This window comes from Thamnophis sirtalis, unplaced genomic scaffold (assembly GCF_051295495.1).
Source record: "Thamnophis sirtalis isolate CommonGarterSnake01/CBP01778 unplaced genomic scaffold, rThaSir2_p1.2 scaffold_2, whole genome shotgun sequence".
Taxonomy (NCBI): Eukaryota; Metazoa; Chordata; class Lepidosauria; order Squamata; family Natricidae; genus Thamnophis; species Thamnophis sirtalis.
The window spans coordinates 585,416-609,166 of NW_028261382.1; the positions used below are offsets into that span (position 1 = coordinate 585,416).

The 23,751-nt window shown below is 58.7% G+C and overlaps 2 protein-coding genes across 2 annotated transcripts in view; one reads left to right on the forward strand and one right to left on the reverse strand.

Moving 5' to 3' along the window:
* HERC1 (HECT and RLD domain containing E3 ubiquitin protein ligase family member 1) overlaps positions 1 to 20,214 on the forward strand; it is a 50,926-nt gene extending 30,712 nt beyond the window's left edge. Inside the window, exons 39-78 of the mRNA XM_087703927.1 lie at positions 370 to 568; positions 665 to 825; positions 921 to 1,037; positions 1,434 to 1,665; positions 1,893 to 2,017; positions 3,014 to 3,234; positions 4,220 to 4,491; positions 5,230 to 5,282; positions 5,366 to 5,566; positions 6,102 to 6,276; positions 6,398 to 6,668; positions 7,330 to 7,543; positions 7,668 to 7,873; positions 8,200 to 8,327; positions 8,610 to 8,737; positions 9,254 to 9,454; positions 9,595 to 9,725; positions 9,889 to 10,088; positions 10,611 to 10,725; positions 11,035 to 11,181; positions 11,401 to 11,502; positions 11,650 to 11,823; positions 12,171 to 12,464; positions 12,685 to 12,750; positions 12,826 to 12,951; positions 13,181 to 13,319; positions 13,744 to 13,925; positions 14,072 to 14,227; positions 14,347 to 14,469; positions 14,865 to 14,967; positions 15,097 to 15,266; positions 15,374 to 15,512; positions 15,794 to 15,963; positions 16,412 to 16,581; positions 16,674 to 16,839; positions 17,387 to 17,463; positions 17,817 to 18,069; positions 18,328 to 18,480; positions 18,718 to 19,023; positions 19,534 to 20,214. Of these exons, the coding sequence (XP_087560053.1) occupies positions 370 to 568; positions 665 to 825; positions 921 to 1,037; positions 1,434 to 1,665; positions 1,893 to 2,017; positions 3,014 to 3,234; positions 4,220 to 4,491; positions 5,230 to 5,282; positions 5,366 to 5,566; positions 6,102 to 6,276; positions 6,398 to 6,668; positions 7,330 to 7,543; positions 7,668 to 7,873; positions 8,200 to 8,327; positions 8,610 to 8,737; positions 9,254 to 9,454; positions 9,595 to 9,725; positions 9,889 to 10,088; positions 10,611 to 10,725; positions 11,035 to 11,181; positions 11,401 to 11,502; positions 11,650 to 11,823; positions 12,171 to 12,464; positions 12,685 to 12,750; positions 12,826 to 12,951; positions 13,181 to 13,319; positions 13,744 to 13,925; positions 14,072 to 14,227; positions 14,347 to 14,469; positions 14,865 to 14,967; positions 15,097 to 15,266; positions 15,374 to 15,512; positions 15,794 to 15,963; positions 16,412 to 16,581; positions 16,674 to 16,839; positions 17,387 to 17,463; positions 17,817 to 18,069; positions 18,328 to 18,480; positions 18,718 to 19,023; positions 19,534 to 19,719 (6,752 nt within the window). The 3' untranslated portion in view covers positions 19,720 to 20,214. The remainder of the gene's footprint in view (positions 1 to 369; positions 569 to 664; positions 826 to 920; positions 1,038 to 1,433; positions 1,666 to 1,892; positions 2,018 to 3,013; positions 3,235 to 4,219; positions 4,492 to 5,229; positions 5,283 to 5,365; positions 5,567 to 6,101; positions 6,277 to 6,397; positions 6,669 to 7,329; positions 7,544 to 7,667; positions 7,874 to 8,199; positions 8,328 to 8,609; positions 8,738 to 9,253; positions 9,455 to 9,594; positions 9,726 to 9,888; positions 10,089 to 10,610; positions 10,726 to 11,034; positions 11,182 to 11,400; positions 11,503 to 11,649; positions 11,824 to 12,170; positions 12,465 to 12,684; positions 12,751 to 12,825; positions 12,952 to 13,180; positions 13,320 to 13,743; positions 13,926 to 14,071; positions 14,228 to 14,346; positions 14,470 to 14,864; positions 14,968 to 15,096; positions 15,267 to 15,373; positions 15,513 to 15,793; positions 15,964 to 16,411; positions 16,582 to 16,673; positions 16,840 to 17,386; positions 17,464 to 17,816; positions 18,070 to 18,327; positions 18,481 to 18,717; positions 19,024 to 19,533) is intronic.
* Positions 20,215 to 20,808: 594 nt separating this feature from the next.
* FBXL22 (F-box and leucine rich repeat protein 22) lies at positions 20,809 to 23,021 on the reverse strand. Its single transcript, XM_014058707.2, has 2 exons — positions 22,340 to 23,021; positions 20,809 to 21,170 (listed from the first exon to the last, which is right to left on the reverse strand). Exons 1-2 carry the CDS (start codon positions 22,672 to 22,674, stop codon positions 20,828 to 20,830), a joined length of 678 nt encoding a protein of 225 aa, XP_013914182.2. The 5' UTR covers positions 22,675 to 23,021; the 3' UTR covers positions 20,809 to 20,827.
* Positions 23,022 to 23,751: the final 730 nt, after the last annotated feature.

Genomic DNA, 23,751 nt, shown 5'->3' on the forward strand with positions numbered 1-23,751 from the left:
GGCTGGGGGCTCCGAAGGTTTCGGAGGAAAGAGATTGGTGGGCCAAAAGGAAGGCGCAGAGAGCAGCAGCAGCTGGATTTGAGGCAGCATCCCTTGGTGCTTCCTGCAGGGCCCTGACCCGAGGCGCTGCGCAGGAAACGGTCCCGGAAGGGCCCTTTGGGTCAGCAGTAGGCAGGGATGCTGCTCCTCCCCTCCAAAGAGTTGCTTCCGGGCGTCCCTTGAGGAGCCGGCCTCCTCTCTGAGTGCTGCTGATTTGAAGCCCCAAGTGGAAAGGCCAGGCGTCCTGCGGTGGCTCAGGCCCATCGCCCTCGGCCCCCGGCCAGCGCCCTGCAAGGAGGCACGAGCGAAAGGGCTCCCTTTGCTTTGCAGAAATAGACCAGCAGGCCGAAGAGAATGACCAGAGCCAGCAGGCCCAGACCCCCGTGACCACCAGCCCCTCTGCCTCCAGCACCACCTCGTTCATGAGCAGCTCTCTGGAGGACACGACCACGGCCACCACCCCCGTGACCGACACGGAGACCGTGCCCGCCTCAGAGTCCCCGGGGGTTCTGCCACTCAGCCTCCTGAGGTACCTCTTGGTTCCCAGGCCTCCTTGTTTGGGGCCGCCATCCGCTGGGCGGGCGGCCTCGCCTTACTCCCTGCCTCCTTTCCTGTCTCCCCAAAGGCAGATGTTCTCCAGCTACCCCACCACGGCCGTCCTTCCCACCAGAAGGGCCCAGACGCCCCCCATCTCCTCCCTGCCGACTTCTCCCTCGGACGACGTGGGCAGGCGCCAGTCGCTCACCTCCCCCGACTCTCAGCCCGCCAGACCCGCCAATCGCACAGGTGGGCCTTCCCAGCACAGCCGCCTGGCTCCCCTTGTCGACTTTTGTGTTGGGCAAACGCAGGCGCTCATTTTTGTCCCCCCTTCCCCCTTCCAGCCTTGTCCGACCCAAGCAGCCGCCTGTCCACCTCTCCCCCTCCTCCTGCTGTGGCCGTGCCCCTGCTGGAAATGGGCTTTTCCCTCCGGCAGATTGCCAAAGCCATGGAGACCACAGGTGAGCAGACACACCTGGGCCAGGCAGGGGTCTTCTGCCCGTCCCTCCACCTGAGCTGCTGGAGAGGGCCTGCGGGGGGGGGCCCACGAGTGGCACGGGGGGGAGGGATCACGCCCCCCCCCCCCAAGGGAAGCCTTGTCCTCCCCTTTCTTGCATTTCACAAGGCCAGAAAATCTGGGTTCCGCCATTCCTTTGGCCCGAATTCATTCTGCGTGTGCATCTTGTGCCTCTGCGCCTAGTGTTGGGTTTCATCCTGTTTTTCTGGGACAATTACGGACGGTGAAACTTCAGCAGGGGATTCTGGGCTGAGCAAAACGATGCTTCCCTTTGTTCCTTCCAAGGCTGCAGCAGGAGGCTTTGCTGGGCCGTTCAGGTGAAGGTTTCTGGTTCCCACAGGTGCACGAGGAGAAGCCGATGCCCAGAACATCACCGTTCTGGCCATGTGGATGATTGAGCATCCCGGGAATGAGGAAGATGAAGAGCCTCAGTCAGAAGAAATGGTGGATGCCCGGCACGGAGGATTAGGCCCAGGAGGAGGGGGCAAGTCCAGCGACCAGAACTACCTGCAGTCTCCGGGAGACATGCCTTCGGCTGACGCCCCTGAATTGGAGGAAGGCTTTGGGGAAAGGTGAGCTCACTGCGCGGAACGTAAGGATTCCTTTGCCACCTCATCTGCCAGCAGCGGGTGTGACTGAAACTATTCCAGGCTCTGTTAAAGAAACGTAAAAAGGTGACCAGGCCCACATTTGAATGGCTGCTGGGTCTCTTGAGCCCATCAGGCAGCCTTCCGGTCCAGAGTGTTGTGCTTCCCCCTCAAGCCACGCCAGCGTTTCTGAGCTGTTTTTGTCCTTCCAGCCAGGAGAACACGGATCATGCAGAAAACGCAGCGTCCGGCAGTGGGCCTGTGGCCAGGGGCCGCTCGGCAGTGACCAGGAGGCACAAGTTTGATCTCGCTGCTCGAACGCTGCTGGCCCGTGCCGGTAAGTCTTTCAAATACTACATCACACCTTCCCTGCTCCTCCTCTGATTCCTTGAAGGTGCTTGCCCTGTTCTAGAGCAGCGGCTGACCAGCTATTCGTAAAAGAAGAAATGGGCCAGAAAAGGCAGCTATAAAGTCTGCTCATCCAGAGCTGAAGGAAAATTATTAAGATTTCAGCTTCGTGGGGCCACGCATGAAGGCTGCCCCAGAGTTGAGGGTGGGGAGCCTGCCCTGCCTCAGGAAACGAGGCTAATGTGGCACCAGCTTCCTTTCGGGGGGCAGTTACCTTCTTCCCCCTCTCAGTCCAGCGTAGTCGTCCCCGGGGTTTCCGGGGGGTACCCCCGCCAGACGGCCAGGCTAAGGAGCAGACGCCCTGCAGACCGAAAGCTGCTGCTCTCTGTAGGGCAGCTCTAGTAACAGAATCTTGCAAGGGTGGATGGGCTGCCTCTTCCTGGGGATTGAGGGCTTGGGGCCCCCTCTGATCCTAGCTGTAAGGTACCCATGAGGCCAATGTTGAGAAGACAGGAGACAACCTTTCTCGGGATGGAGCGACCCAGATTGGGGGTCTGAGAGCCCCTTTTATTGAGATAGGACAAAGGCAGGAGGAGCAATAGCATGTGAGTAAAAACAGCCTGTAAAAGTACAATTTCTAATCTACTGCTCAGTCTATATATGGTCAAATCCTGGGCGTCATTGGTAGGGCACATCTCAGACTGTTATGTTATGCACTATCAGGATGTTATGGCGTTCTAGGAGTTTGTTTTCTCCTGTGTGGTTCAGCGTGGCTCTGCAACTATATTACAACACCTGGCCTTGGTAGCAGCCATTCAAGGGCACCCTCTTCATTCCCTGCCCAGAGGCCTGGCTCAGGCTTGGGATAAAGTATTCATGGGAGGTGTCTGTCTGTCTGTCTGTCTCTCTCACACACACGCGCGCGTACAGACTGCTTTTGACTTGCCCAGTAAACTCTGTGGTTTTCCCCCCCCCCCGGTTGAAGCGGGATTGTACCGCTCTGTTCAGGCCCACCGCAATCAGAGCCGGAGGGAAGGGATCTCCTTGCCGCAAGACCCCAGCGCCCTCTACGACTTCAACCTGGACGAGGAGCTGGAGCTGGAGCTGGACGAGGAGGCCATGGAAGCCATGTTCGGGCCGGACCTGGCCGGGGACAATGACATTCTGGGAATGTGGATCCCAGAGGTACTGGACTGGCCGACCTGGGTGTGTGTGACGGCAGCTGGGGCTGCTGCTTTGCTTCCTTCTTGCTCTGTCGAACGTGACTTAACTCTGTGCCTCGCTCAGCCTCCGCGGTTAACGTGGCTGCGGCTAAAATGTGGGAAACTAGCACAGGTTCTCCCTTCTCTTGACTGTGGCTGCTTTCTGTTGGCCAACTCTCTTCTCTGCGGGCAACTCAGGCGTTCCTTTCTTTAAAAGCATTTCTAGAAATAGGTGCAACCCCACGCTTTAGTAATCAGAAATAGAAGCCTAATGCTTTTTCTCTGATTTAAATTAAAAAGTAACTGAAACAGAGATGGAGCTACCACGGAGAGGCTGCTTGCTTTAAAACTGGAGTTAAACTCGGGCAGTTCACCCTGTTGCTCAACGCTGCCGCCTCCTTCAGCTCCTTCAGGCCAAGGATCCAGGCAAAGCTGCGGAATCCTGGCCTCTTCAGAGCAGATTCCCTCCTGGGCCAGAAGCAGAACCAGGAGTCGCTTGCCAAAGCCCCCAAGCAGAACTCCCCCCAGAGGGGGCAGCCTAGAGGCAGGCTCAGCTCTGCCTGATAGGAAGGCGATTAGCCTGGCTTTCCTGGGGTCTCTTCCTCAAGGCTTCCAGAAAAGGAAATTCTTGGAACTGAACTTGTAGAAATTGCTCCCGTGAGATTGTACCGTGTATTAAGCTGCACTTGGGAGGACTTTTCCACCAAGGAGCAACACCTAATGGGGACACCAATATCGGTGCTGTTGATTGGTTTCCTTGCACATCGTCTTTCTCTTGTCTGCCTCTGGCTGGCGTCTATAGGAGATTATTGGGGGTGGGGGGGTGGGAAGCTCTTGGGGGGCAGGGGGGCAATGCCACCTGCGCCTCTGGCACTGAGCTGGAACGGAACACGTCGTCGGCTGGCTTTCATGGGGGTGTGGAGGAGAAAGTAGGAACGCGAGGTGCTTCCCTGTGCATGAAACCATAACAGCCTCATTGTGTCGTGCAGCATGTTTGTGAGTCTGAAGACAGGGACGAAGTGGTGGTGTGCGAGTTGTGCGAAGCCAGCGTGGCCAGCTTCAACCAGCACATGAAGAGGAGCCACCCTGGCTGCGGGCGCAGTGCCAACCGCCAGGGCTACCGCAGCAACGGCTCCTACGTGGACGGCTGGTTTGGTGGCGAGTGTGGAAGCGGGAACCCTTACTACCTGCTCTGCGGCAGCTGCCGGGAGAAATACCTGGCCTCCCTGAAGAGCAAGAACAAGTCCTCGGCCTCGGAGAGGTATGGGAGGTTGTGGGGCGGCCTGCCCACTCCGCCCCCTGCCCCCCCCCCGCCCCCGTGCGTGGGCTGTCGGGTGGGAGCGCGGCCGAGGGAAGGCTGACCTTTGTGGCCTGTCCAGGCTCCTCTTGCCCCTTGGGCTTTCCTTTGCGGCCAAAAGCCATTTGGAGTCCCACAGCCAGACCTGGGAGCTCTTTGGGGCAGCAGAGAGGTGGCTGGATGGGCAAAGGTTGGGTAGGGGGCCAAGAGGAGACCCACCAATCTCGGTCAGCCTCTCCTCCTCTTGGGAGAGAAGAAGGTTCCAGACTTCCTGTTGCCCTTTCAGTCCATGAGGCTCAAAGCTCAGCCCGTCCCCTGAGAGGCGCTCTTGGTAGGCACGCCCAGAGTTGAGGGACAGAATCGGGGGTCTAAAATAGGCTGAGTTTTGGTAGGTTTGGTGTGTTTTTCTATGGGAAACTTCAGTTAGCCACTGGAACTTTAGAAGGAGTTTCACGCCAGTGGAAACAGAGGAGCCTCTGGAGAAGCCCTGCTGGGGCCCTGCTGGAGCTTCCGATGGGGTCTCCTCCGATGGGGCAGCTTCTTCCTTCAGAACGAGTGGAATCGGCTGCAGGGAAGGAGGAGGAGGAGGAGGAGGAGGAGGGTGTGGAAGCCAGCAACAGGGAAAGAGCTGAGTATTGACGGCTGGCTAAGGAGGTGCGGGGCCTGTGAAGGTGACCTGGGTTCCTTCTCTCTTGGGCGCAGGTACAAAGGCCAGGCCCCTGATCTGATAGGCAAGCAGGAGAGCGTCTACGAAGGTAACTTCCTCACGGCACGAGCGTCGACTTCGGGCCTCCGTGGAGAGGTAAGGCCTGACCGCCCTTTGCTTGCCTCTCGCTAGAAGACTGGGATATGCTGGAGGTGGACGAGGAGGAAAAGCTGACCGGCGAAGAGGAGTTTGAGCTGCTGGCTGGACCCCTGGGCTTGAATGACCGGCGCATTGTGCCCGAACCTGTCCAGTTCCCAGACAGTGACCCCCTGGGGGCCTCTGTGGCCATGGTCACGGCCATCAACAGCATGGAGGAGACCCTGATGCAAATAGGTAAGCTGGGGGGGGGGCGTTTCTGTGCGCCCAACGCTGAGACGCCGTCTCTGGGGGCAGGAAGCAGAGGCGGTCCCTGTGGGCGTGGAGACCTCGTGGAAAGCTGGAAAGGGCCCCCCCGGCCCTTTTTCCTCAGGATGATCAAAGCCTGGGGAGGATTGGCAGGTCAGGGAAGCCAAGGATTTGGACGGGCGCGGAAATAGAGGCCTTTAGCCCACAGTTCCCTGGGAAGAGCGACAGAAAAGGCAGGGGGCAGCAGGGAGAGCCCCCTGGATTGGACCCCGAGCCTCTCTCCCCTCACGCCCAGCTGCCAGGAATGGAACCAGGGAAGGGATTCAGGGAATGAATCCACCGCAGCCACACAGGTTTCGTGCCACAGAGCAGGGCCGGGAGAGGAGGCGGCCAGAGGGGCCCAGCATTGGCTGCAAAGCCTTGAGGGCACCTGGTCCCACCTTGGGCCTTTCCCCAGGGGGCCTCCAAGGCAGCCGTGGGCTCTCTTCCTCTGCTGACCCGGCCTCCCTTTGCCTCTCGGCAGGCTGCCAAGGCTCCGTGGAGAAAAGCTCTTCGGGCAGGATGACTCTGGGGGAGCAGGCGGCCGCTTTGCTGAATCCCCACGACCGCATCATGGCCTTGAGGCGGGTGACGGCAGCAGCCCAGGTGCTCCTGGCCCGGACGATGGTCATGCGAGCGCTCTCCCTGCTCTCGGTCAGGTGAGGAGACTCCGCTGGGCTGGGAGGGGGGGGCACAGGAGGGGGGGGGGCGAAGGGCTGAGCGAGGGAGGCTTTGCCTGGCCTTCCCAAAGGAGGCTCTGACTTTTCCTGCCCTTTGCAGCGGCTCCAGCTGCAGCCTGGCGGCAGGGCTGGAGTCCCTGGGCTTGACGGACATCCGCACCTTGGTCCGCCTGATGTGCCTGGCCGCAGCCGGGAGGGCCGGCCTCTCCACGGGCTCCTGCTCCGGGCTGGGCCCTTCCGAGAGGCCGCGAGGCATCCAGAGCCAGATGACCAAGCCCATCTCCTGCCTGGCCTACCTGAGCACAGCCGTCGGCTGCCTGGCCTCCAACACCCCCGGGGCTGCCAAGCTCCTGGTCCAGCTGTGCACTCAGGTGAGGGGGCTGGCTGTGCTTCCGCTGCCCAGCCTCTCCTTTCGCTCGCGGGGGGGGGGGGGACAGGACACTCCGCATTCGGAGCTAAAGACCCCGGGAGTCTCTTGGCTGGGCCAGGCCGGAGGGGAAGGGGGCCTTTGGCGCAGGCAGCGCTTGGGGGACGGTCGGTAAGTGAGGGAAGAGGAAGTGGTTTCCGGAAGGAAAAGGGAGGAAGCAACCAGCGGCTTCAGCAGCCTTTCTCAGCCCGACAGATTCAGCCCTCAGGCAGCCTTCCACCTGGAGAGGCCCTGAAGAAGGAAAAGCTTGACACCATCACGAATTGCTTAATACGGGAACGTAGTTTGTTTTGTTTAGCATCATTTTAATCTGAGTAAATTTATTTGAATCACCGGATTCGATTATGCCTTTAATCTCTGAAATCTATTATACCTGAAGATGGGAGCGATGAGAAAAAATCCAGTCTCTTCGAAAGCAGCTCCCTTTCCTTGTTTTCTGAGTTCCTTTCATGCGTAATAAGAATGGACTCGTGAGCCGAATTTTGCTTTCAACGTAATGCTGGATCTGCTTTAACGTCTTGTTGGAAAACTCAGCGTGATGCGAAGGAGCCTCTTGTGTTTGAAAAAGTCAGAATTGATGGTTGCTTTTTAATTCCTTCTTTTAGAACTTGATTTCAGCAGCTACCGGGGTCAACTTAACGACAGTGGACGACCCCGTGCAACGCAAGTTCTTGCCCAGCTTTCTGCGCGGAATAGCCGAGGAGAACAAACTGATCACCTCCCCCAACTTCGTGGTGACCCAGGCCCTGGTGGCCCTCCTGGCCGACAAGGGGGCCAAACTCAGGCCCAGCTACGATAAAGCAGAAATGGAGAAGAAAGGTGGTTGCCTCGGGTGCGGGGGAGGGGGGAGGCTGCACAGCCCTCTTGTCCTGCTCCCTCCCCTGGCCTGGGGCCCCTGTGGGCCCTCTGAATGACCAGCCTTGCTCCCCTCCTCCTGCCCTAGGGCCCCTGGAGCTGGCCAACGCCCTGGCCGCCTGCTGCCTCTCCTCCCGGCTGTCCTCACAGCACCGGCAATGGGCCGCTCAGCAGCTGGTGCGCACCCTCGCCGCTCACGACCGTGACAATCAGGGCAGCCCGCAGACCCTGGCCGACGTGGGAGGGGACCTGCGCAAGTGCTCCTCCATCAAGCTGGAGGCTCATCAGAACAGGGTAATGTCCCCACACACACACATACACACACGCGTGGCATCTCCAGAGGGCCTTGGGTCTCTCCAGACACCCATCTCAGCTGACCCCCAGGCAGCCTTCTGCAGCTGCGGGCGTGGTGTGTGCGTCTTTTCCATCTCCATAAATTCCCAGCCCTGGATTTGGCTCAAACCTGGATGTGGTGGGGCCCAAAAGGACCGAGGTCTCTCTCCAATCTCCTGCTCTGGTTTTCAAATCTGGCCGGATTTCCACCTGGGCTCTCCAGGAGCGGCTGGATGGGACGATTCCGGCCCCCCTTCCATGTTGGCCCCCGCCTTCCCTTCGAACAGGTCATGACCTGCATTTGGTGCAACAAGAAGGGCCTCCTGGCCACCAGCGGCAGCGACGGAACCATCCGCGTGTGGAACGTCACCAAGAAGCAGTACTCCCTGCAGCAGACCTGCGTCTTCAGCAAACTGTAGGTGGCTGGGCGGCCATTTCCGTTGGGCCGAGCGAAAGGGGGCTCGGTGGGGGAATCCGGGGCTGGAAGGAGCGACGGCTCCCTTGGAGCCACAGAGCCAGCGGGCAAGTTGGCCCTTTTGGGGCTGAGTTTTGGGTTCCTCTCGGTGGGTCAGGGGGGCAAAGAGAAGGAGCCGCGCGGAAGTTTTGGCCTCCGGGGAACTTGGGCTGCGGGAGGGAGGGCGTTTCACTGCTTGGCCTACAGAGAGGAGGGGGAGACGGTTTCCGCCTTGTCTTGCAGCGAAGGAGATGCAGAAGAAAATTTGGGGTCTCCTGGTGACCCCGGCTTCTCTCTCGCCTGCTGGAGTGTGAGTGGCAAGTACCTGGCGGGAGCCCTGGAGAAGATGGTGAACATCTGGCAGGTCAACGGTACGAACAGCAGCCGTTTTTAGCGGGGCGAAACTAAGCAGAATTAAGTTTGTGACGGGCGTTTTTATTTTGTGAAATGAAATATCCCAACCTTTGTCCTGCCCGATAATAATGGGGAGTTCCGTCCCCCCAATCCTCTCTTTGGGTTTGTCTCTTGGCCAGAACGAAACCCATTGGGGGAAGCGCAGGGTCTGCCTCTTCAGAGCTTCCAGGCGACAGGCAGGGAAATGGGGGGAAGGGAGGGGGAAGCTCCCATCACCTGCAGTGCAGCCCTTCCATTTGGTCAAGCACCAGCAGCCGCTCTGGCCCTTCGGCCCCCTCCTCTTCTGCTGGTTGTTATCAGTGGGCTGGCCCGTCTGTTGCCATGGCTTTCCCAGGCAGCGCCCTAAACTCCAGCTGCCCAGGGCGCCAGCGGAATCTGGCAGCAAAGGCCCCCTAGAAATGGCTCTCGGAGCCACTGCCCTTCGGGGTGAGGGGAGTGGTGGTCCTTGAAGCCCCCACCTGTGTTGTTCCCAGGAGGAAAGGGGCTCCTGGACATCCAGCCCCACTGGGTCTCTGCCCTCGCCTGGCCCGGAGAAAGCCTCTCTGCAGCCTGGACCGGAGATGCGCCGGAATTCCTGCTGGTGGGGCGGATGGACGGCTCTCTGGGACTGATTGAGGTTCTGGACGTGTCCACCATGCGCAGGATTGAACTGGAACATTGCTACAGGAAGGACGGTAGGCACCGGCCCCATCAGGGGGGGCTGCAGGCCTTTGGACTGTGAAGGGGGGAGGGGGGAGATGTTGTCGTTTCCCCAGTGTTTTCTGCGCTGAAAAGGCTTTGGGGGACTCAGCCGTCTCTTTCTGCTGGCCTCCAGTGTCAGTGACCTGCCTCGCCTGGTTCAGTGAGGAGACCCCTTTTGCCGTCGGCTACGTGGACGGGAAGCTCTTGATAGGCACGCGAGAAGCCCGGGAGAGCGGAGGGATTGTCCTGGTGGACGCACACAAGGTACCGCAGAGCCCGCTTGCTCCGGCCTGGCTGAAGGGCCTGAGATCCAGGAGGGCAGGAAGAAGAAGAGGGCGGGTGCCAGCTGGGGAGGGGGCCTTCCGTCTTGTGCTTAAAGGGAACCGAATGGCCGAATGGGGGTCCTTTGTGCTCCTCCCTCCTCCAGGACACCCTGGTCAGCATGAAGTGGGACCCCACGGGGAAGATCCTCATGACCTGCGCGAAGGAGGAGTCGGTCAAGCTCTGGGGCTCCTCGGGGAGCTGCTGGCGGCACTTGTGCAGCCTCTCCCACCAGTCCGTGGTGAACGCCCTGGTCTGGTGCAGCCTCCTAGGGAAAGGCCCCAAGCCGCAGCTGCTGCTGGCCACGTGAGTTGGAAGATTCGATGCCCCTGGTGGCACCTGCCTGGCATGGACAGAAGATTTGGGCTGGGGGGTACTGACGGGTTTCTAAAATTTTAAAATGGCATCTGGCCGTAGTCAAAAGAGGATTCATTCTGTACGGGTAGTCCTCAACCTACAACCGTTCATTTAAAGACAGCTCAAAGGTAGGACGGAAGAAGGGACTTCTGACCTATCCTCAGAAGCTACCACCCTCGCGCTGCCCCTGCCATCACACGGTCACAATTTGGGCGCTTGGCAGTCCAAATTGGTTGCCGCGTCTCCCGCTCACATGATGGAGATTGTCGGATTTGGTGTTTTCAGATTTTTTGCTAGCTGTAAATAAAAACCAGTCTGACCTTTCTGGGCTCCGGGGTTCCCTTTCCGCTCCCTCCCGCCCGCATTTCCATCGGCTGCCGTGTGACTCGCAAGCGCCTACAAGCCCCGCTCAGCCGGGTGCGGGACGGCGGCTCTTCATGGCAGCTTCTCCTCCTCTTCACTTCTCTTTAGCGGGTGCCAGAACGGCTTGGTTTGTGTTTGGACAGTTCCCCAGGACGAGCGGGCCTTCCTGCAGTTGAGCCTGGGCTGCTCCGAAGAGTGGTGGGACGAAGACCTCGGCGGGAAGGTGAGGACGACGACCACGAGTGGGTGCAGGGCGGAAGGCAGAGAGGAGCCGAGGCAGCTTTTGAAATAAGCGGCCTCTGCGCTCGGCACTGGCGGAGCTTCCTCCGCTGCGTGGAGAGGCTCCTTGTAGCACCCCACGCTCGGGAGGGTGAGGGACACTGACCCCCCCCTGCAGAAGTGGAGGAAGCTGAATCACATTAGCTGGACAAATGGCCGTGTCCGAAAGTCTTTGGCCTACGTAAAGAGGCCTCTGCGTTTCAGTTCTTCAGCACGAAAAGCTCTGGGATTATTTCTCTCCCTTCCTTCCCAGGACGCCTTCCGGAAAGTAGCAGAAACCAAGTGTATTTATCAGCTAAAAGGACACATCACACCTGTGCGGACTTTGACTTTCAGCTCTGACGGACTCACCTTGGTCTCGGGGGGCCTCGGGGGGCTGATCAACCTCTGGTCTCTGCGGGTAAGCAGCCCCCCCCCCCCTTCAGTGGCTAAAAATAACACAAGTTTGCAGGGCAAATAGTCGTAGACAATTGATTGACTGATGGGTGTGTACCACCTGGGTTGGGGAGTTGGGCAGAGCCCACATCAAGGACGCTGTTCTTGCTGTCGATACCTTTTTGGCCCTACAGACACAAATACCTGGGCTTCTGTCCTTGTTTTCCCGCTTCTTCCTGCTTAGGATGGGTCCGTCCTGCAGAGTGTGGTGATCGGTTCTGGAGCCATTCAGACCGTGGTCTGGATCCCTGAGGTTGGAGTTGCTGCTTGTTCCAGTAGATCCAAGGTATCGTCTCCGAGCAAAGCCCTCACTGCCCCCCCCTCCCTCACGGTGGGGCTCTGGTCTCACCTGCCGCCAGGCCACACGACGGGCGGTCGATTGTGGTTGCCGTGGTATCTGGACAGGCGCGATGGTCTCCTCCTCTCTTGATAGGATGTCCTGGTGGTGAGCTGCACTTCGGAATGGGTCTCCTCCAACCACGTCTTAGCCACTTGTAGGAGCGCTTTGAAACAGCAGGGCATTTTCGGCTTAAACATGGCCCCGTGCATGAGGGCTTTCTTGGAACGGCTGCCCATCATGCTGCAGGAACAGTACACCTACGAGAAGGTGGGAAGGCCTGGGGGGTGAGGGAGGGGGCGGGGAGGCCATTGGGGAAAGAGTGAACTTGGTCTGCCCAGCCTAGTTCTGGGCTCCAGGGTTGAGGCCTCCAGGGGCCCCCGAGAGGGTCAGAGGGGTGTGCTGGATTATGTGGCTTAGATCCTCACTGTTTTGGCCGCCTTTTACACGGCTCTTGGCTGTCGCAGTTTCCTTTTGAAGGAGCGTTGGAGACTGTAATCCTGGCTCTGTTTTGCTGAGGGAAGCCGGTTCTCTTGGACTTCGTACAGTTAATGAAGTGAAGGGTCAGAAGGGACAACATTGGGGGGTAACCCTCTTCCTCTTCCTCTCCCTCTTAGCCCTACGTGGTTTGTGGAGACCAGCTGGTTCACAGCCCCTACATGCAGTGCTTGGCTTCCCTGGCGGTGGGGCTGCGCCTGGACCGGCTCTTGTGCAGCCCACCCGTCCCTCCCCATCACCAGGCTTGCCTCCCGGACCCCTCGGCCTGGAACCCCACCGAGTGGGCCTGGCTGGAGTGCTTCTCCACCACAGTCAAGGCTGCGGAGGCTCTGGCCAAGGGAGACACCTTCCCAGAGTCCTTCACGGTCCCAGACCTGGAACCGGTGCCGGAAGAAGAGCTGGCCCTCCTCATGGTAACCGTGGGGGGCACAGGGGGGGGGGGGGGCTCCAGAGTTTGCAGGGGCAGCTCCTTGCCTTGCGTGGAACTAGAGTTTGGGGTGTCACAATTGCACAAGCGGCTCTGGGCAAAGTCAGGGCATCCTTTCCACTAAGCAGGCACAGAGAGGGCCGAGAGAGGAGGGGGCGGCCTCAGGGCCCGGCTTGACCGTAAGGCAAGAAGTGTCTTCTTTGCAGGACAACGGAAAATGGATGAACAGCCTGGATGAGCAGATCATGTCCTGGGCAACCTCGCGCCCGGAGGTTAGTGCCGTGGGTGATGGGTTGGGAAGAGCCCCAAAGGGCCCCCCACATCTAATAGCCTCTGTTGCCCCTTAGGACTGGCACCTTGGCGGGAAGTGTGATGTGTGCCTCTGGGGAGCCGGAAGGCATGGGCAGCTGGCAGAGGCCGGGAGGAACGTCCTGGTGCCCGTCTTGGCCGCCTCCTTCTCACAAGCGCAACAGGTAACCGTCGGGAGTTTTCAGACCCCCCCTCCCCCGCGAGACCCATCCTGAGGCTCCCCCGGAGAGAGCAGAGCAGGGACAGACGAGGCAGGGGGACTCCCGCAGGTGTGAGGCCCCAGAGGGGATCCTGTGCACAGAGAGAGAGGGAGAGAGGGGGGGGGGGCTTTGCCTTTATTCGGATGCAGATTTTTGCTGCCTTAAGAAACGAGTTTTCTTTTAATTTCCCCAGGTCATTTGTGGCCAAAACTGCACATTTGTCATCCAAGCGAACGGTACAGTTTTGGCCTGCGGAGAAGGCAGCTACGGCCGGCTGGGACAAGGAAATTCCGACGATCTCCACGTGCTCACCGTCATTTCAGCTTTGCAGGGTAGCTTGAATATTTCGGCACTGAGGATTTGGCCAGCGTCGTGTATTCGACCAAGTGACCTCATGAAGGGCTCCATCCCGCAAACTGGGCTCCGGATTGTTTCCAGAGCCCAGAGGGGGGGCAGCCCCAACATGGCACCATCGGGAACAGTCCGGAAATAAGTTCCCGGAGTCCCTTCTAGGCTCCTCCCTGGCAGAGCCTGCGGCCAACCACCGCTGGGCAAGCAGGGCCTGGCTAAGGTTGGCATCTGCCACAGCCCTCGCCAGGTGGCAGAGGGTGGCCTGGTCCAGCTGCAGAGGAACCCAGAAGGGGGCCCCCGCAGGGCCTCGGGATTTCCAGGGGAAGGATCCGGGAGTGTTTGGGCCACGGGGGAGCGGGAGCAGTGGAGGGAATTATTAACGTTGGCTCTTCCGCTTACGTGAAGGTTTTGTGGTCACCCAGCTGGTGACGTCTTGCGGTTCCGATGGACATTCCATGGCTTTGACGGAGAGCGGGGAAGTTTTCAGCTGGGGAGACGGAGATTATGGCAAACTGGGGCACGGAAACAGCGACCGGCAGCGCCGGCCAAGGCAGATAGAAGCTTTGCAAGGAGAGGAAGTCGTGCAGGTACATCGACTCAACGGTTCGGGCAAGAATTGGGGGCTCTTGGCTCTGAATTCAGGGCATGAAAAGTCCAGAATTGTAGCTGGCTTGAAGAAACTCCCAAGTGTCTCCCAGAAGCCCCACTGATGAGGGGGGGCCCTTTTCTCCAGATGTCCTGTGGCTTTAAGCATTCGGCCGTGGTGACGGCAGACGGCAAACTCTTCACTTTCGGGAACGGCGACTACGGACGGCTGGGCTTGGGCAACACCTCCAACAAGAAGCTTCCGGAGAGGGTGACGGCGCTGGAGGGCTACCAGATTGGAGAGGTTAGAAACCTCGTAGGGAAAGCTGGAGCTGCCTCCAGGGTTTTAGCCCCGCAGCTGGCGAGCGAGTCCTGGGCTCCGGGAGGCTCTTCAGCAGACGCTCCGCTCTCTCTTAACGTCAGGTGGCCTGTGGACTCAATCACACCATCGTCGTATCTACCGACGGTTCCATGGTTTGGGCTTTTGGGGACGGAGACTACGGGAAGCTGGGCCTGGGAAACTCAACAGCCAAGTCCTCCCCGCAGGTGAGCCCCCCCCCCCGCATCAGCCCCCCCTCCCACCCCCCTCAGTCACCTGGCAGGTTTGCTCAGAAATGGGCTTCCCCAAGAGAGTCTGTCCCCGGGGTGGGATCCTAAGGGGGGGGGGCTTCAAAGTCTCCCCCCCCCTTGCTGGCTGTCATAAGAGCTGAAAGGAGGATTAGTTCAGGGGGGGGGGGCTGGGGAGAGGATGTTGTTGTATTGCAGCAAACACGGAGTCTCTGCCAACGTTTTCTATTATCTATGTGCAAATCACGCTGCATCCCCTCCTGAATAGAAATGAAAATGTCCCTCCCTCCCTCCTCCTCTCTCTCTCATGCTATCCGTTCTTCTGTCATTTTTCCTTAAGGCTTTCCCTTTTTCTGTCTCTCTCTCTCTCGCAGAAAGTAGACATCCTTTGTGGCATAGGAATCAAGAAGGTTGCCTGTGGCACCCAGTTTTCCGTGGCTTTGACGAAGGACGGGCACATCTACACTTTTGGGCAAGGTGAGTCCAGGCAAAGTGCCGCCAGCGCTCGGCCTTCGGGGGGGGGGCGGGAGGAGACCTGGCAAGAGGCAGGCCGGAGCCGGTCCTGGGGGCTTCCTGCGGCTCCCTCAGGGCTCTCCTTTATTCCAGACCGGCTGATTGGCCTGCCGGAAGGACGAGCCCGAAACCACAACCGGCCCCAGCAGGTCCCGGCCCTCTCGGGGGTCTTCGTGGAGGACGTGGCTGTGGGAGCAGAGCACACCCTGGCGCTCTCCTCTGCCGGAGACGTCTACGCCTGGGGCAGCAACTCGGAAGGCCAGGTGGGCCCGGGAGACGCGAGGGGGGAGGCGGGGAAGGGTCGTGTCAGAGTCTGGCCAGGTGCCCCGTTGAGGCCGCTCTGGCTGAGCGTTTCCTTCTCCGAATCTAGTTGGGGTTGGGCCACACCAACCACATCCGGGAACCCACCCTGGTCACCGGGCTGCAAGGGAAGAACATCCGGCAGATCTCCGCTGGGCGATGTCACAGCGCTGCATGGACCGCCCCGCCCGTCCCCCCGCGAGCGCCAGGTACAAGGGCCGGCGGGGAAGGGGGGGCTGCGCTCTTCAGCCAGTCCATCCACCAGGACACACATTGGGCCGGCCTCACTCCTGGGGCCCCTCGAGAGGGGAGGGGCCACACGCCAGTTCCCATCTGCCTTGAAGCAGCTCCCGCTCCCCCTCCAAGAGCAGAGGCTTTTCTGGTGGGGAGGGGGCTGTGGGCGGAGGATGGTGCCCCTCCCCTCCTGCCATGGACCTTTCGGCGGCCGTTGCGAGAGGATCTGGGGCTGACGGCCTCTTTCCCTCTGTAGGGGTGTCGGTGCCGTTGCAGCTGGGCTTGCCGGACGCCATTCCTCCCCAGTACGGGGCCCTGAAGGAAGTGAGCATCCACACCGTCCGGGCCAGGCTCCGGCTCCTCTACCACTTCTCCGACCTCATGTACTCCTCCTGGAGGTTGCTGAACCTCAGTCCCAACAATCAGGTGAGGCCCCTGCCTCTGCCCTCCCCCCAAGCCCCCTATGCACACCCCCTCCCAGGAAACCTGCTCAGGGATTTGACAGCCTCAAGGGAGGGGGGCAAGGCTTTGGCAGCTCCCCTGGGCAAGGAGCCGCACCCAGATTGCCCTCCAGAGGTGCTGAGGAAGGGAGGGTGGGCACAGGACCTCCAGCCATTTGGAAGGGCCGGACCCAGGAGGGGGGAGGGGCCGAGGGGAGGGAGGGAGGTCAGTCTGGCCCTTGAGGGAAGAAAAGGGGTCGCTTTCTGAAGTGGCAGAGGAGCCCACTCCTTTTCTGCCCCTGGCCGGGTGGGGGGAAAGGCTGACCTTTGAGCCCAGCCTTGCCGCGGTGGCCCCCGTTCAGAGCCCCTCCCCTCTTGCCCTCCGTCTGGGGGCTCCGTCTCGGGTAGAGCTCTCGGTCTCCCTCCGGTTACAGAGCAGCACATCCCACTACAACGCCGGCACTTGGGGGATCGTCCAAGGGCAGCTGAGGCCCCTGCTGGCGCCCCGTGTCTACACGCTGCCCATGGTGCGTTCCATTGGGAAGACGATGGTCCAGGGGAAGAACTACGGCCCCCAGATCACGGTCAAGAGGATCTCCACCAGGTCAGCCTTCCGGCCCCGGGAGGGATGTGCAACCGCCGTGGGTGTGGCCGGGCACGCTTGGGTGGCTGACCCCTCCCCCCTCTCTTCCCAAGGGGCCGGAAGTGCAAGCCCATCCTGGTACAGATCGCCAGGCAGGTGGTCAAGCTGAACGCCTCCGATCTTCGGCTGCCCTCTCGGGCCTGGAAGGTGAAGCTGGTGGGCGAAGGCGCTGACGATGCCGGGGGCGTCTTCGACGACACCATCACAGAGATGTGCCAGGTGCGGCAGGATTCCAGGATGCCAGCTGGCATCGCTTCCCTTTCAGGCCCGGCCCCTGAAAAGGGAATGAGGACCCAGCTAGATAGCCAGCACTTCCCTCCTCCTCCTCCTCCTCCTCTTCCTGGCCAAAGTGGAGGGGAGGGGCCACATCTTTGCTCTCCCCAATTAAAACTCTGGAGTAGGCAGAGCACGTAAACATATCGTTCTGGGCCGGGACCAAAGCACACAGAGCAATGCCAGCGGCCGGTACTTGAGCCAGCTCTGAAGCTGCCCCCAGGGCGCCTGGTGTGCTTCCCCAACACTGATGGGACGTCCACCCAGAGCAGCCCAGCATCCGGGCAGCCGGCAGTCAGCAAAGCCAACTTGCTAAGGTTTTCCCAGCTTTTTACCGCCACATGCCGGGTCCCTAAAGGCCGTTTGAGCGTTGGGAGACTGGAGGGGGGGGGAGAGTTCGCGGGGGCTGCTCTGCGTCTTCTCGCTGTTGCTGGACTTGCTTTTGGGAGCCATTTAATCATTCAGAAACCCCTTTTCCCCGTTCATTCGTAAGGAACTTGAAACCGGGATTGTAGACCTGCTGATTCCTTCCCCAAACGCAACGGCCGAAGTCGGCTACAACAGGGACCGGTAAGTTAGCCGGCTGCCCTCTGAAAGACACCGGGGGGGAGGGGGGCCTTCTGACCTTCTGACCAGGCAAGAAGGGGACTTAGGGAGCCTGTTTTGGAGTTTGTTCCTTTGGAAAGTGGGCCAGGAGTGGACAGGTTGGTCCCCAGCCATTTGCCACCAGCCCCTCCCCCTCCCCACCTTTCTGTCTTCCCGCCAGCTGCCCAGGGGGGGGGAAAGGGGCCCAGCCGTTGGCATCCAGTCCGTCTCCTGGCTCTTCCTTGGCTCTGTGCACTGGGAGCTTCTCCCTGGTCACAGAACTGGGTGCTGCCCCCGGGGATCTGGTCTGGGCCAATGGCAGCCTTGCATCTTGCCAGGCTTCTCTTGAACCCCTCGGCCTGCCTGGAGGAGCACCTGATGCAGTTCAAGTTCCTGGGCATCCTGATGGGCGTGGCCATCCGCACCAAGAAGCCCCTGGACCTCCACCTGGCCCCGCTGGCCTGGAAGCAGCTCTGCTGCATCCCGCTGGCCCTGGAGGACCTGGAGGAGGTGGACCTGCTCTACGTGCAGACGCTGAATAGCATTCTTCACATTGAAGACAGCGGCATCACCGAGGAGAACTTCCACGAGGTGAGGGGAGCCCCCAGGCGGCTGGCCACGCCCGGGCCCAGCTACGGCCATGGCTTTCCTGACGACAGAGCAAGATTGGCCTGCGGCTCTTGCCAGTTGAACTCCTTGGGGGGGAGGGGCATGGGAGGGGGGGGTCTCCAGAAGGGGCTTTTCCTAGGGGTTGGGGAGGGAGGGGGTTGGAGGGATCCGTCTGTGTGAAAGGCAGCACTGCTTTGCAGAGTGCAACCAAAGGACGTGGCTTGATTTCCTTCCTGCTAGATGATTCCTCTAGATTCCTTTATTGGCCAGAGTGCCGATGGCAAAATGGTGCCCATCATCCCCGGTGGGAACAGCATCCCCCTCACTTTCTCCAACCGGAAGGAGTACGTGGAAAGAGCCATCGAGTACCGGCTGCACGAAATGGATCGCCAGGTAAAGCCCAGCGGGGGTCTCTGCTTTGCTTTGCGGCCGTCCTGGGTGCCCCTGAAGGGCCACTTCTGCCCTCCTGCGGCACAATCTGCCTCACCCTCTCGGCGTCACGGAAGGGACGTGGTTCATAGGCTCCACCCCCGAGATGGAAAGATTTATCCCGGTTCCCAGTTTGTCCCCAAAGACGGTTTGTTCCTCCTGAATTTCTTCGTGGCCGCTGAGCGTCTGCTCCCCTTGCAGGTGGCCGCCGTGCGGGAAGGGATGTCCTGGATCGTGCCGGTGCCTCTGCTGTCCCTGCTGACGGCCAAGCAGCTGGAGCAGATGGTCTGCGGGATGCCCGAGATCTCGGTGGATGTGCTGAAGAAGGTGGTGCGCTACCGCGAGGTGGATGAGCAGCACCAGCTGGTCCAGTGGTTCTGGCACACGCTGGAAGAGTTCTCCAACGAGGAGCGGGTTCTTTTCATGAGGTTCGTGTCCGGAAGATCTCGCCTGCCAGCGAACACGGCGGATATTTCTCAGCGGTTCCAAATCATGAAGGTCGATAGGGTAAGATGGCGCTTCTCCCTCCCGCTTGCTCTGGTGCCTGATCAGCAAGACCAGGGGGGGCCCTGCCCCTGACACGGCCACTCGTCCATTTCCTGGGCAGCCAAGCAGACCCCAAGGCTCTCGGGCTTTAAAGGGGGGGGAGGGCTTTTAAGCCGGGCTCTGCAGCTACGGCCACACCTGGGGAGAGGAGGGGGAGCCCCACAAGCTGAGCAGGTGGGAGTGGCGGGGGGGGGGGAGGATGAAGCTCAGCAAAAGGGCCACAGCAGAATTGCAAAGGTCTGGGGCAACAAATGCTCCGCCCCCAAAAGCGGGGTGGGATCTCAAAGAGAAACGCTAAACCAGCTTGTTAAACTGGGAACCCTGAGCTCCTCCAAAGGCCCACCGACATTCTCCTACCTGCCTTGGGAGGTCCGGGTGGTTTGGGGGGGGGCTCCATTAACCAGTGCCCCCCCCCCCGGCCTGGCCTAACCTGCCCCCTCCCTCCCTCCCTCCCGCTCTTCTCCCCGCCAGCCTTACGACAGCTTGCCTACCTCACAGACCTGCTTCTTCCAACTGCGTCTCCCACCCTACTCCAGTCAGCTGGTCATGGCCGAGCGGCTGCGCTATGCAATCAACAATTGCAGGTCGATCGATATGGACAATTATATGCTGTCCCGAAACGTGGACAATGCCGAGGGCTCCGACACGGACTATTAACTGTGGACAAAATCCCCCCCCTCCTCTCTCCCTCCCTCTCTCCCTCCCTCCCTCCCTCCCTCTCTCTCTATCTCTCTCTCTCTCTCAAAGAATGCCCACACCGGATTTCAGTGGTGACATGGTTTTACGGTAAAGATAGATGTTTTAGGAATATAAACAGTGGCCACCTTTTTAGTTACTCTAAATGTAACAAAATTTAGATGTGTTTATTTTTTGTGACTGTAAGCAGAAAAATGCAAAAAAGTGAGATCAGTAAAGTTTCCCCCTTTCTCCCCTCTTTTTTGTTCACTTTCGATAAGTTTGCATGGAGCCTTCCTGGTGCACTTTGTGGGGAATGGAGCCTTGTTTCCCAGTGAATCTGAAGAGCTGTACATTGTGTATAATTGTTCATTAGAAAGGACAGTTTTACATGAATATTCATATATTTATTTTTGTTTTAATTTGAAATGCCTGTGCAGGGTTCCTTATTCAAATAAAGCAGATTCAAGAAACAAATAGTTCTCTTCTTTAAGGGCCTCTGACGATTATCCTTTCTGTCTGCCCTGACACTTTTAATTGTTTGTTTTTCATTTCTTCGTTTCTGAGTTTGCTCTCTCTTGGTTTTTGCTCACAATTTCCAAAATGAAATTGACATTCCCAAGCAGTTAGGGAGGGAGGGAGGGAAGGAAGGAAGGTTTTATGCACAATGAATAATTTAGAGAACTACACAAACACATGGAAAAACTAAGTTGGTATGAGTTGAGATATACAATTCTTGGATTTAAGTTGTGTTAAAAATCTAGCGTGTTTAACTAAAGAGCGTGTACCTGAGCAAAAGGAAAGATGGTTTGTACAAATATTGTCCTTTAATTTAGAAGCTCCATCTCACAAAATAATCACTGCTAGTTTGAGAAATGGAATAGAGCACAAGTGGCCCACTAAAAGGACAGCCTCAGTTTTTGTTAGCAAACAGCCCCTTTGCTACATCCATGGCAGGTTTGAGTAGAATTAACTTCCAGTAGCCCCATTTTACGTATCTCTCGCAATGCGCACAGCATCTCAATCCACAAACAGAAAGAACAGAGCAGCCCCCCCCACCCTCCTCCCCCGAGCGTGGCTCCTTGCGTGGCTAATGCCACAGCGTCCTCTTTAGGCCCCTCTCCAAGGCCCAGCCGCCTGGCCGCTTGTCCGGAATCATGTCCGCGCTTCTTTCCGCGCGGAGAGTCAGGGACGGGCGCATCTCCCGGACTCGCTGCACCCCAGCAGCTGTGATGTTTCTGCAGAAGTCCACATGCAGAGTTTTTAGGGAGTCGGCATGGAGAGCAACCGCTTCCAGGGTCCGGTCGGTGATCAGGACGCAGTTCTCCAACTGGAGAGTCCGGAGGCCGGGGCAGCTTTTGAGAAGCAGCGCCAGGGAATCGTCTGTGACATGGCCGCATCCGGACAGCTTCAGAGACAGCAAGCCGGGGGACCTGAAAGAAGTGGGAGCATGGAAGGTTAGAAGGGGTGGCTGGGATTTGGCCGCTTGAATGGAAAGCCAGCCCTGCAGTCTCTTCCTTCACCCGGGCTTCGGGTCAATTCACAGGCACAGGCAGGCACCGGGGCTCGTAAGGATGGTTTGGATATCGCCAAGCCAAAAGCGGCCGTGCCTGGCTGGAGCGGGAAGGTCCAGCCTGAACTGGGGATAAGAAGTCAGTCTACGCTCAGCACCTGGGCAGCTTTTCATGCTTAGCAAGAACTATGAATGGCTGCATTGTCTTTGGAGCACATTTTCCAATGAAGCCGAGAGAGAGAGGGAGGGAGGGAGGGAGAGGGAGAGAAAGAGAGAGATTGGCAGATCTGCTTCCTGTCCTCCTGGAGTCATTTCTCCTCCTCCAGGCTATCAAGGATTTTTAGCTACATCTAAAGACTCTAAAAACAAGCTAAGCGGTTGTGTTGATGCTCACTCACTAAGGTAGTGTTCAAGGAACAGGAGTAGAGTTTACAATTTCATTCTTTGATCCATGGTGTCTTTCTATTGTCCCCAATGCTTGTACTGCTCAGCTTTTAAAAATAACATGAATGAAATGTTGAAAAACTACAACTGCTATGATGCTTGTAAACTCCTTTTGACAAAAAATAGTTTTCATTCCAACCCAGGACGGACACCAGTGTCACAAAGAAGATTGAGAGCTCCAGGGTTAACCAGGGGGGTGTGTGTGTGTGTGTGTGTGTGGGTGTGCTGCTGTCCCTTTGTTCAGACCAGGGAAAGAGTTAAACGTTCCCAAAGTGAGGGAGGAGCAGGAGGAGAAGGGGATAGAAATCACATGTCTCCAGCTAGGGGACTAAGAGCCTCTGCTGGAAATAAGCTTGGAATTCCTGAGCCCTGAGCAGCAGTTGGTGGCACAAAAGCCACTGCGATTAGGACGCACAGAACAAGCTTGTTTGAAAACTGAAGTGCTCCGTTTTTTGCTTTTAAGAATCCTTGGGGAGGGGAGCATTGGGGGACCTTCCTGGGGCGCAGAAGCAGTTTAGGGGTGCGTGTAAACAAAACTGCTTTCTCCCCATTTCCTGGGGGGTGGAGGGGGGCACCCAAAGCCATTCCCACAAGCAGGGCATAATGTAGCTGCACCCGCCTAGCAAGCAACGTTTCTTTTCCTACCTGTTGGAAACCTGGAGTAGAAAGTCGTTCACCAGAGGTTTGTGGAGGCTGCAAATGTTCCTCTGGAGCTCGTTCTTCATCCACTCCTCCACGTTGCAGACCTTGACTTGGCTGGAATGCCAGCAGATGGAGAGGTGGCGCAGGGCCGGCCCCAGGACAAAGTTCTCCTTGGTCAGTTCAGCCGGCGAGTGGAAGTGGAGCAGAGGCCACAGCGAGGGGTCCTGGAAGACCCGCCACAGCTGGCTGCACGTCTGGCCCAGCCTCTTCCTGCTGTTTTTGTCCAGGAAGGAGAAGAGGTGCAGGAGGCATTCCCAGTTCAGCTCCGTCAAACGCATTGCCCTGGGGTGCCTGTGGCGCAAAGGCAGCAGGCAGCGGCACACGGGGCGCTGGGCTTAATCAGCTTCCAAAGGCTCCAGATCCTTTGCACAAATATGGTGTGGAATGGAAGCTATTTTTGGCTGCCAGCTGGGAGAGGTTTCAAAAAAGGACAAGGCACCAGCCCCCCCCCCCTCGCCTCCCTCTCGCCTCCCTGTGCAGGGACTCCTTTCGGCCCCTCTGGCCTTCGAAGGGCCACTTCAGCCTTTAAACCCAGACGGGCAACTTCTATGGAGAACCTGTCGGCTTCAGCTCAGGTCAACGGGTCTCGGCCAGAACCCAATTCCAGGGCAGAGAACCCACCTGCAGGGACAGGAAAAGGCCCCCAATTTGGCATGCTTGTGCTGGGGACAGGAAACGGGAGTTGGAGGCTGCTGGGCTTCAGTGCTCCTCCCCTGGGCAGCTGTCACCAGCAGGTGCAGCGCAAGGCGTGGGGCAGAGCAGGAAGACCCCCCCCTGGGCCCTCGGTGGCCAGACCAGCCCTGAGACGCCACAAAAGGCCTCCTGGCAAGTCCTCTTTGGCGCCCACTTGGAGCAGCCGGTTGCCCCTCGGCTGGCGATGCTGCAGGAAAGTGCACCCCTGGCCCATTCCCGGGTGAGCTACGCACAGCTGAGGGCACTTGGTGGGGTGGGGGGCTGCATTTTCTTTCCTGGGTCAATAGGGGGCAGTCTGGCTTTCGGGCTCCTTCTCCCCTAACCCTAAAGCAGCCCAAACGCCCAGCAAAGCAGCTCTGGAAGAGCGATGGGTCAAGCCTGCCAGCTGTGCAAAGGCAGCTCACATCACAGCTGGCTCAGTTCTGACCTCCAACAAAGCCCCCATGCCCCCAGCTGCTGCTCTTGAGAGCAAATGCCAGCCTCCCTGCACCCGTCAAGGCCACGCTCCCCCACCCGCCCAGCCCAGCCCAGAGAAGACTTCAGAGGCAACGTGGAGAGGAATATATTTTAGGAGAGTTTCAACCATGGTCAAGATCACCATCAAATGCGCTTAAGACAACTGTTACTCACCAAATGTATACATGAAAGTTAAATGGCCACCC